The following is a 12,203-nucleotide window of genomic DNA, read 5'->3' on the forward strand; positions in this document are numbered from 1 at the left end:
CTATGCCCTAGCCTCCTACACCCTGCAAATGTCGGAAACTAAACATTAACATTTGAGAATAATAGCCCATGTTTCTCCTTCCAAAGCTGCTGCTTGATCTGGTGAGTACTTCCTGCATTTTCTGTTTATATTTCAGATATTGAACGAGTGTTGTCACACGAAGAATAATCGTCGTTGTTCGATACAACACAAATTTTGGAAGATGAGGTAGTGGATGGAAATTACTAATGGATAGAAGCACGGCAGCCAAAACGTCCACTATCCCTTTGCCTCCACAGATGCCGCCAGATTCGCTGAGTTCCGGTGGATTACTTTTTGCTCCAGACCCGCATCATCTCCAGTCTCTTGCATCTCCATCTTGCTGGGCCAATGCTTGGTTTTCATAAATGCCCATTTGATCTCTACACCTGGCTACCTCACCCTCCTGCCTTTTCCCCATCCTACCGCGCCCTGAATTCCCCCCGCCAAATCTGTAAGTAATTCCCACTGCAGCGTTCATTTACCATTCAAAACAGGAATATTTTGGAGGGAAGCTAAACCGTTAGTTGTGCCAAGTAAACTGTTGTTTAATGAGTCTGATATTTAAGGGCAATGTATAAGGAAAACAGCTATCAATTCCCCCACAGATACTATCTAACCCACTGAGTTACTTCAGCATTTTGTGTTTTGCTCAAGATTCCAACATTTGCAGTTCCTTGTGTCTCCATAAGTTTCATATAGTGAAAATATAATACTGTATTGTTGGATTTACAGAATATACAGATTCGATTGGAAATAATGATTTTGCAATCTCGTCATAATGGGCTGTTAAACTACACTAGATAAACGTTTTTAGCTCTACTTTTGCTGCTCCATCTACTTCATATAGTGTTGAGTCAGGAGAGGCAGGAGCGTTTTAATGTCATGTCCCGAAAAGGAACAATTACGTTCTTACTTGCAGCAGCACAACAGAATTATGCTGTAAACACCATAATAAGCAACAAAAAGTTATATAATGATAGTCAAAAACAAACAATAATAGTGCATTATTATGAACCTCGCTCAGGTGACGGGAAATGTGCTGCTGCCGTGCATCGTAAATGCCGAGCACTGCAGCTCAGAGTATGTGGGGCGGAGTGCGAGCAGCGGCGCTGCTGTCACGCGACCAAGGAAAGCTCCCGGGGCGGAGAGACTGAGCCAGAGAGCGATGAAACCATCCCGGATTTAGTGGTTGCGCGAGCCAGGGACAGATAGAACCCTCCCCGGGAGCGGATCGAACCCTCCCCGGGAACGTCGGGACTGGAGCTCGCGAACAACAGACATTGCACTAGTGCCGCAGGAAACCAATGCACCTGGAATAAGGGAGCACCGACCTGCCGGCATCCTCGGCAGCAGGGCAGTATGTGTCATCAGACCGGCATTCCAGGTACTGTATCAAACAAAAAACCTCGCTGCTCTGTCTGGATCGCTTCAAAGTGAAAACTCACCGGCCTCAAATCTGTTGCTTTTTACATTTGTGGCCACAGTCAGGTGGAAAACTATTAATCTCGTCCCTTTTAAGAACCTAATCCTTATTAAGTAGCTTTCAAATAATGTTTTGATGACTATCCGCAGAGGACGCGAAGTGATTTAAACAGGTGTGCTTTGCCTTAATGAGTCTAACAAAAATATCACATTATTAAGTCGTGTTAGTGCACAAACATTGATGACTTGGAATGGACAATATATTGAGAAGGACTTTCTGGATGAAACGACACCAAGGTCCTTCTAATGCCAATATATGATGCATTCTTCTTGACAGATAATGATATTTTTGTATCATTGTATACAAAAATAATTATTTTACTTTACTGAACCGGACAAATCAGATGCAAATAACAAAGTGTTGGAAAAAACTCAGTGGGTCAGGCAGCATCTGGAGAGGAAGTGGTGGAATGATGTTTTGGGTTGAGTCCTTCAATACTGCCTGAATCCATCCACACATGCTGTCTGACTCACTGAGTTCCCCCAGCAATTTGTTTTTTTTTTTACTCAAGATTCTGCAGAATCAACTTTATGGTATGTTTGAGTAATTGCCAACAAAACTTATTAACTATATATTTTGTGGTCATGGTTTTAAAAAATGCACTGGGAGCTCACCAGCTGGAGCCATCACAACCAAACCTGGCATTGGAAAACAACCTCTGGAATGTTCTAACCGAGTGTTAAAGTTACTAATGGAGTTTTAGTATTATTTTTGTTACAGGTGTTTCTGTCATTTTCAAATGCTGGACATAAGATACAAATTGAGGGGATGCTTTAAGTGGTTGAAGTCCTAAAGAAGTTCAGAGTGAGAAAGGGCAATACTTGGAACACAAAAGATGGGGAAAATACTAAAGTGTGAGTTAGAAGTCCGAGTGAGGTCAAATGCAGAAGGTGTTAACAAATGTAGAACATTGGACAGGATGGAATAGCTGAAGATGGACTAGTTATTTTTATCGGGGGTGTTGAAAGTGTTTTTGTTGTTGTTCTGAGAAGGGCATTGGGAAAAGGGGGAGAGTGAGATGGGTTATAGAGTCATAGAGTAATACAGTGTGGAAAGAGGCCATTCGGCCCAACTCGCCCACACCGGCCAACCATATCCCAGCTACACTAGTCCCACTTGCCTGCGCTTGGTCCATAACCCTCCAAACCTGTCCTATCCATGTACCTGTCTAACTGTTTCTTAAATAATGGGATAGTCCCAGCCTCAACTACCTCCTCTGGCAGCTTGTTCCATACACCCATACACATTGTGTGAAAAAGTTACTCCTCGGATTCCTATTAAATCTTTTCCCCTTCACCATGAACCTATGTCCTCTGGTCCTCGATTCCCTTAATCTGGGCAAAAGACTCTGTGCATCTACCCAATCTATTCCTCCCGTGATTTTGTATACCTCCATAAGATCTCCCCTCATCCTCCTAAGGTCCATGGAATAGAGACCCAGCCTACTCAACCTCTCCTTATAGCTCACACCCTCTAGTACTGGCATCATCCTCGTAAATGGTTGGTAATGGAAGCTTTGAAAGGAAGTCATAGTATGATGCAGCGAGACCTGGGTGTCATGGTACACCAGTCATTGAAGGTAGGCATGCAGGTGCAGCAGGCAGTAAAGAAAGCGAATGGTATGTTAGCTTTCATTGCAAAAGGATTTGAGTATAGGAGCAGGGAGGTTCTACTGCAGTTGTACAGGGTCTTGGTGAGACCACACCTGGAGTATTGCGTACAGTTTTGGTCTCCAAATCTGAGGAAGGACATTATTGCCATAGAGGGAGTGCAGAGAAGGTTCACCAGACTGATTCCTGGGATGTCTGGACTGTCTTATGAAGAAAGACTGGATAGACTTGGTTTATACTCTCTAGAATTTAGGAGATTGAGATGGGATCTTATAGAAAAGTATAACATTCTTAAGGGGCTGGACAGGCTAGATGCAGGAAGATTGTTCCCGATGTTGGGGAAGTCCAGGACAAGGGGTCACAGCTTAAGGATAAGGGGAAATCCTTTAAAAACCGAGATGAGAAGAACTTTTTTCACACAGAGAGCGGTGAATCTCTGGAACTCTCTGCCACAGAGGGTAGTTGAGGCCAGTTCATTGGCTATATTTAAGAGGGAGTTAGATGTGGCCCTTGTGGCTAAGGGGATCAGGGGGTATGGAGAGAAGTACGGGATACTGAGTTGGATGATCAGCCATGATCATATTGAATGGCGGTGCAGGCTCGAAGAGCCGAATGGCCTACTCCTGCACCTAATTTCTATGTTTCTATGTTGGAATTATATGAGAACATTAGTTATCGTGGAGATGGGAGGGAATGTTAACGGCAGTAAAGTAAAACTGGATTCATTAGGAGCACAATGGAAGGCACCTGAATGAAGAGGTTGCAGAGAAAACAAATGTTTAGGGTTGATCTGTGAACAAAATGTAGCCAGGTGGACCGTGAGAAGAGCGGGATATATTAAAGAACACCATTGAACAGGTAGGACACAAAGTGGTGGAGTAACTCAGTGGGTCAGGTAGCTCCTCTGGATAACAAACAACATTTCGGGTCAAGACCCTTCTTCAGACTGATGGGTGGGGGTAGGAGAATTTGTTTGAAACAAAGGCCACAGTAAAAAGGTGTGAGACAGAATTGAAGAGATGTAAATTGCAAAGCTGGAGGGAGGAAAGTAGTGGGAAGAAATAGGTGGGAGTCTAGGTTGGGCAATGGGGAGGGAAGGGGGGAGAAATAGGGAGGTGTGGGGTCATGGTTAGTGGAGAGCTGGGATAAGCAGGAGATTGCCTAAAATTTGAGAATTTACTACTCCTGCCATTGGGTGGTAAGCTAACCAGGTAGAATACAAGCTGCTGTTCCCGGAGCTATCAGAGGTACAAAACTGTTCCAGTCCCATCTTTGCGCAGAGTTCAATGGTTCAAGTCAGTGAATCTCTACCACTTTCCTCTGGTGATTAGTAACTAGCAACAAAAGCTGGCATTGGCAGTTGTATCTGTATCCCAGGATTGAACAAGAAAAATAAGCAGTTGCATCAGACACAAGCTTCAGTTTGGTAATATTTCACTAGTTACTATTAATATATTTGGCCCTTTAAATATAACCACAAAACAGTCTGGCCCTGGCTCACTGCAGGTGAAAATAAGGGAAATCCAGTTGCCATGTCTGAAGAAGGATCCCGACTCGAAACATCACTTATCCATGTTCTCTAGAGATGCTGTCTGACAAGCTGAATTATTCTGCATTTTATATTTCTTTGTATTTTTAAAATATTTAGTTGCAAAGAATGGAGCTTGGTTGTTCTGTTTACAATTGTTTACTTTATTTGTGCTTTTTAGTTGTGTCTTTGTCTCGGTTGATAATACTCCAGTCTCTGTGTTGTGTTCAAGAACACACATTGCCCCTGCATTCTCAAAAGTGTTTTCATTTGCGTAAGATATAAACTAAAGTGGAATGAGAGGCGAGCTCCTAGCAACCTGGCTAACATTTCTCCCATGGGCTAAACACAAAGTGCTGGAGTAACTTTAGTGGGTCAGGCAGTACCTGTGGAGGGAATGAATGGGCAACATTTTAGGTCAGGACCCTTCTTCAGACCAATAATCAAGATTTCAGTATCAGTAGTTCCTTGTGTCTCATTTTTCCCATGGCCAATGACAAGAAAATAGATCACCTGGCCATTTATTTGAGTTCTATATATTCCTGCAGTACAATATTGATGGATTTCAAATGATAATCCATTAGTTCTAATCATGGTTATGTCCGAAGAAGGGTCTCGACACGAAACGTCACCCATTCTTTCTTGTCAGAGATGCTGCCTGACCCACTGAGTTATTCCAGCTTCTTGTGTCTGTCTAAAGTTGTAATCAGGGTGCAGTTGGCCTTGGGATGCGATATACTTGTAATTGTAAAACACAAGTTAACCCTTCAAAGTAAGGGGCACAATATTTTGGCTGCAGACCCAGGATTGGAGCTCTTCGAGAAACTTGTCTAGGATGTTAACTTGTCTCTTTTCTCCATATGAGTCTGGTCTGTGGAATGTTTCCGATATTCTTTGTTTCAAGTTTCCAGCTTTTTCAATATTTCTGTTTGGTCTTTGGTCTCGGAGTTAGGAATTGTTTTCCCAAAGTTTTACACAATGCTGTTAGGTCCTCACTACAACTATATAAAACTGGTCATGAATGGTCATGAATGGTTTCTAATATTTCACCCACTTCACTTATTTATTACATTCAGTGTCAGTAATGGAGAAAATATAATTACCGGTATATCAAATGTTGTTATTTCAGTTGAAATTTAATCTGGTAGTTGTTAGTGTCAATTCTATTTCCAGATTATTCAAAGATCTTGCCCTATCTTATACTATAGGCATTATTTCCTTCTTTGGAGACATTTTGGTCTTGCAATAATATGATTAGTTGAATCGCCCCACCAATACAGCAACAATTTATATGTGGGATGTAACAGAGACTCACAATCAATTATTTACGTGGCCAGTATCATGACTGAATCTTAACCTGTCCTCTCCTTTCGTGTATGAGATATTCAGATTGATGTTACTGTGCACATACTGGAAGATCTTGCATGTGATGTTCTCAAAATCCGGATGCAGCATATGAACAATGTAATTATGGGTAGATTATGAATTGCAACTATCATCGTGATTATTAGGAAAACAACATTGACGTAGTTTAAAATGTGAGCATATGTTCATAACAAAAATCATTTATCATCATGCCTTGTTCAAGCCTGTTTTGGTAATGTTGTGGGTAAATCATACCAGCTATGACGTACCTGCTGCACCTGCGCTGGGTAATAAAGGAACATTGTTGTCATCCCTGACTTGGTACACTTTTATTTTCAATTATTATTTTCCACTGTAGCCTTCTGGGATTTCACATGTTAGTGCCTGAATTAATTTGAATTATCCAGTAGGGTTCCGTATTGGGGGGATTTTGGAATTAATGACAGATCGGATTATATTTTACCTCCATTGTTTGGATACCCCTGATCTAATTTTCTTATCCTCAAATCTTGTAGGCTTTGTAATTGTTGAATTATGACCTGGGCTGTTTCACCAATAATTTGTGAATTTAATACTCCATTGGCTCCTGTGACTATTACATTTTTTCAACCTCCTGTTCTAAGTTCTCTGATAATTTTAAATTGCGTCCACTTTTTGCAACTTATCATTCCGTGGGATGCTCTGCTCCATTTTCTATATCTATTCCTTTGTGATATAATTCCTGTGGCTCTCCGTGAGTTATTATAGACAAACATATATTTGTTGGTCTACACAGTCATCTGGACTATACTTTCTCCCAACCTTGCAATAACACCATCAATTTATCCTTCTTTGCTGTATCTGCCCCCAAGATGTGGCTTTCACTCCAGGACATCTGAGATGTCATCTAGTAAACATGGTTTCTCTCTTGCTGTTGGGGTTGGGTCCATCATCCATGTCACTACTGAGTCTCACAATTCTGTGTTCGCTTCCCACCCCCACCCCCCCCCCCCCACCCCTTTCAGAGCAAGGATCAAGTTCCCCTGGTCATAGCCTTTCACGCCACAACCTCTGCATCAAACACATAATTTTCTGACATCTCCACCAACTGCATCATGATCCCACCACCAGTCACATCTTCCTGTCCCCATCCCTTTTTTGCTTTCACTAGAAACCAATCCCTCTGTAACTGCTTGGAGCTCCCATCCTTTCCTACCCTAACTGCTTCCTCCCCAGGTTTAGTCGGCAAAGCCGCTGGAGACGTAACACCTGTCGCAATACCACCTCCCTCGCCTCCATCCAGCGAGGTGACCGATTTGCCAAACACTTGCGCTCGGTCTGCAAAGGCCTGCTGAATTTCTTATTGCTGATAATTATTTTAATTCCCCTTCCTATGGCCAGGCAAGTGATGGGTCGATATAGGTGAGGAGAGATTTGATCGGCAAATGGTAGGGTAAAGGCTAGAGATAAAAAGAGTGACGAAGAAGCAAAAGAGTGTAAGATAAGAAGTGAATTAGGAATGAAATTTAAAGCCAGAGGGTTGGATATAAGTGGGAAAGGACGGGTGGGGGGGGGGGGGGGGGGGGGGGGGGGGGGGGGGGGGGGGAGAAAGGAGGGGGGGGGGGAGGGGGAAAACGAAAGGTGGGGCAGGAGGGTGGCATAAATGAGTATACATTGAGTTACTCCAGCACTTTGCTTTTTACTCATTCTAATATCTGAATTTCCTTATATCTCCTTTATACACTTGTTAGGCTTCCAAATTATATCTCTCTCTTTCCATTGCATTTTATGCAGTTTGTAATTCTAACTGTGGTTAGAAAATTTTAAACCAGTTAATTTCTCATTGCAACTTTATTATGCCGACCATTCTAATCAATCTCCTAGGAACGATACAATAATGTTTTTATGTTTCCTAGAAAGTTTCCTGATGTCTCCTGGCACAGTTTGACAATGTGTGAGCATGTTAACGAGCCATTCTGCTACGTGATGAAAGCTTTGAATGCAATGGGACCTGAGTGCATTCTTTGGTTGTTTCTCAGTGGGTTTTGTGGGGATTGTTTACAAGTTGCCTAAAGAAAGGGTGATCTTCTGTACCTGCTGCTTTGCTGACACCTAAAGCAAAGTTTGACTTGTACCTCTAAATGTGGTGATTGATTCTCTCAATGAACAACAGAGATTATTGGACTGCGTTTCAAAGTATTGCCACTGGTTACTATGGTAACTGGAAAGATTTTTTTTGCTGATCTTTTGTGCCAAATCCAACAGAAAGTGTTTGTATGTACTCAAGAGCTGTATATCTCAGAACAATTTCTTTGCTTCAGAATTACCAAGATAAAATAGATATTTTAGTCCAGTTTATTTGTGTACGAGGTCATTAAAACTAATGAGATTGAAAATGCATCATGGAATATTCAAAATTATCTTCAGACCACCCCTTCAAACAAGAAGTCTGCTATTTGTCCTTGTGGATAAAGACTAAAACAAGTCTGGGCAGTATAGTGGGTCTTGAGGAATAGAACCATGCAGGGCCGGCCTTAAGCCGATTGGACCGATTGCTTTCAATTGGGCCCCGCGCCTTAGGGGGGCCTCGCACTAATGTTCCTTATTTCGTACAGAAATACAAATTCACTTTGTTAAATAAAGCTTTTTTAAAAAAACATTCGCCATCCGGATTTTTAAAAAATACGATCATGGATAACAACCGTTGCACGGCCATCAGACACAAACAATTTGTTAACTACTACTGTTAGCACTTGCTAACAGCCAGTAGTTAACAAGTAGTTATACAATATGTCATCAATACATCGATCCACATTCCTCAGTAAATGTAATTGTGTTTTGAACAAGTATTAATGACGCTGCGTTCCTTTGAATAAAATTCATGCGGCGTCATTAATACTTGTTCAAAACACAATTACATTTACTGAGGAATGTAGATCGATGCATTGATGACACATTGAGAATTTCTTAAAACTCACCATCATGATTGAGGGCTCCGGACCGCGAGAAGGGGCTTCTCCTTGGTGTGCAGGTTAGTCATTCACCTACCGCCCATGTTGTGTCTCTCTGTCTTTCGCTCTCTCCCTCCCTCTCTCTCTCGTGCTCTCTCTCTTCCGCTCCCCATCTCATCTCTCTCTAGCTCTCTCACTCCCTCTCTCTCACCCTGTCGCCTCGGCATTCCCGGAATCATTGACGTTTTGCGGTACACAAAAATGCTGGAGAAACTCAGTGGATGAGGCAGCCGCCTTGCCCGCTGAGTTCCTCCAGCACTCTGTGTTTTTTGTTTGGCTCTGAAGTTGAAGGTGGCTCAGCGGGACAGGCATGAGCTCTGGGGAGAGGGTTGCGTTTCTGGTTGAGACCCTTCTTCAGCCAATCACAAGTACTCTCACCGACGAGAGTCTGTAAGAAGGGTCTTCCCTCCAGAGTCGCCACGCTGCCTGTCCTGTTGAGTCACTCCAGCTTTATGTCTATCTTCAATTTCAGAGAAACAAAATTTCTCACGGGGGGCTTATAGCATCTACCCTCCCCCTTCCCAACTAACCCTAGTTCCTAAAACCCATTTCCATCACTGTTCATGTTATACTTATAATGCAGCGTCCAGGCTTGAAGTGATTCTGTGAAACAAAAAGATAAAGCGCTGGTTTCAGTCCAACAGCAGCCTGAAGCACTTCAGCCTCTTCGCCCTGTGACCAGCTGTTTCAAGTTTTGTGCTGCTGTTGGACTAAAACCAGCTCTTTATCTTTTTGTTTCACCCCCTGTCCGTCCACATTCATCTCCCTCTCCCCCACCTTCCTCCCTTGGTGCCTGCTGCTTTGGTGGGTCATACATTGCCTGTTAACCACTGATTTATTTTCAAGTGGTCAGTGCAAAGTCTGCCCTCTTAAAAACTAGTATCGTTGTCAAAAGTGACTTGCTTCGTGAAAATGGGCATTTGTAAAATTAAACCCCAGTGTCCTCTAAGCTACGTGTTACTGTATTGTTCAATATTCTTGCTAAATGTCATATTATCATTTTAATGCTGCGTGTGCTTCAGCATGGGCCATCAATTAGTTATATCGCAGCAGAACATAGTATTAAATCGCAAGCGACTGCAGATGTGCAGATCTTGAGCAAAAAAAACAAACCGCTAGAGGAATATTGAGTCACACCATTTAGTGAAGCCACCTAACAAAGGGTTGCTCTTTGGAGGCAAATAGTCACTTCCTGACTAACTGCTGACTTTTTAAAATTTTATTTATTTATTTCTTTATTAGAAGCAAACACATATTATAAAAATGTCATGTATATCAATACTACATTATTAATATTATCAATTGTGGGTTGATTCCGCTTCTAGTTATTTTTTAAAGACGAAGTAAGAGAGAAAGAGGGGAAAAAAAACACTAATGTCAAGATAAAAAAAAGAATGTAAAGATTTACTAATAATACATCTTTGGAGATAGGTTCGTGGATTATAAAGTATAACTTTTCATCTAATCCTGAGTTCAAGCTTCAGTAAGGTTCCCGTGCTGCACCAATCTACCCCTTCAAATAGTCAATGAATGGAGATCATATTCTAACAAAAAGTTCTTGTTTGTCCATTAAGACAAATCTGATTCTTTCCAGGTGTAGGGTCTCCGACATTTCCATGGCTTTTTGTGAGTGTTAGACTTTGTTCTGATATGCCAAGTATTATTAGTTTTGAAACGGGATCTAATTTAGTATTGATAACTTCAGAAATTATTCTAAAAATATCAATCCAGAAATTTTTGATTTTTATACAGTTTACAAAAGTATGTGCTAGGTTAGCCTCTAGATGCTGACATTTATCACAGATAGGAAAGATATGTGGGAAAATTCTATTTAGTTTTGTTTTAGAGTAATGTAATCTGTGTAATACTTTAAATTGTATTAAAGCATGTCTGGCATTTAACGAGCATTGATGTATATATTGTGAACTTTCATCCCAAATATCTTTTGTTATACGTTGGCCTAATTCATTTTCCCATGTGTGTCTATATAATTCCATCGATGGAAACTCGGTATCTAAGAGGATGTTATAAATATATGCTATTAATTTTTCTGTATTAGTATGTTTGTTCAAACATTCATCAAGGATTTCTGGTTCCCTAGTCCTATAATCTTGTGTATTAGATTTAACATGATCTCTAAGTTGTAGATATCTGAAAAAGTTATTTGAATGTAAACAGTAGATCTGTTGTAACTCCTGAAATGAGAGAAAAGTGCCTTTCCTATAAAGATGTAGCATATTTTTAATTCCACAATTTTTCCATTGTGTAAAACCTTTATCCAATGTGGATGGTTTAAATAAAGGATTGTTTACAATGGGGAAACAGAGTGATATATTATTCAATTTTAAAGCCCTTTTTAATTGTTTCCAGATTCATATGCCACTATGTATTATAGGGTTTTCCCTTTAGGTTTTTTGGTTCTGGTTGCTGATCCATTTCTTCCAGCCAGAAATTCATGTTTTTAATTTGGACTGCCCAAAATATAAACAGAAAATTTGGTAAGGCTAAACCTCCACTTGTCTTTGATTTACATACATGTTTTTTGCTTATTCTATGATTCTTATTATCCCAGATGAAGCTTGTAACAATAGAATCGACCTTGGGAGATATATTGATTGGAATAGGTAAAGTAACTGTGGTAAAAAGATCATTTTTATAGCATTAATTCTACCAAACATTGAAATGGGAAGTGTTTTCCAATACTGCATATTCTTATGTAGTTTATTCAGTAAAGGTGGAAAGTTAAATTTAAATAAAGAAGTATATGTCTTAGTTACATAAATTCCTAAATATTTAAATTTTTCCTTCACTATTTTAAAAGGGGATTGTTGTAGTGTGTGTAAATTAAGTTCTGTTATTGGCATGATTTCGCTTTTATTCCAATTAATTCTATATCCAGAAAATTGACCAAATTGAGTTATTAGATTTAGTAAATTTGGAATGCTAATTTCTGGCTTTGTAATATGTATTAATACATCATCTGCATATAAAGAGATTTTATTAATTGTGTCTTTAGTATTTACTGCTGACTCTTTTTAACTTGGCGCAGAGTGCAATGGTTATCTGTTTTCTATTGCACAAATGCATGAGTGAAGAATCGAGTCGATTGGCCTCATCAGCAACAACGATGAGTTGGCCTACAGGGAGGAGGTCCAGCACTTAGCAGCATGGTGCGCTGACAACAACCTGGCCCTTAACTCCAAGAA

At 40.6% G+C, this 12,203-nt stretch overlaps 1 protein-coding gene across 1 annotated transcript in view; it reads left to right on the plus strand.

The window, feature by feature from the left end:
- Positions 1–1,126: 1,126 nt before the first annotated feature.
- The window catches only part of LOC129706493 (twinfilin-1-like), a 36,820-nt gene continuing 25,743 nt past the window's right edge, over positions 1,127–12,203 (plus strand). The window contains exon 1 of the mRNA XM_055650831.1: positions 1,127–1,405. Coding sequence (XP_055506806.1) covers positions 1,381–1,405 — 25 coding nt within the window. The 5' untranslated portion in view covers positions 1,127–1,380. The remainder of the gene's footprint in view (positions 1,406–12,203) is intronic.

The sequence above is a fragment of the Leucoraja erinacea genome, chromosome 19 (genome assembly GCF_028641065.1).
Source record: "Leucoraja erinacea ecotype New England chromosome 19, Leri_hhj_1, whole genome shotgun sequence".
In the NCBI taxonomy this organism is placed as follows: Eukaryota; Metazoa; Chordata; class Chondrichthyes; order Rajiformes; family Rajidae; genus Leucoraja; species Leucoraja erinaceus.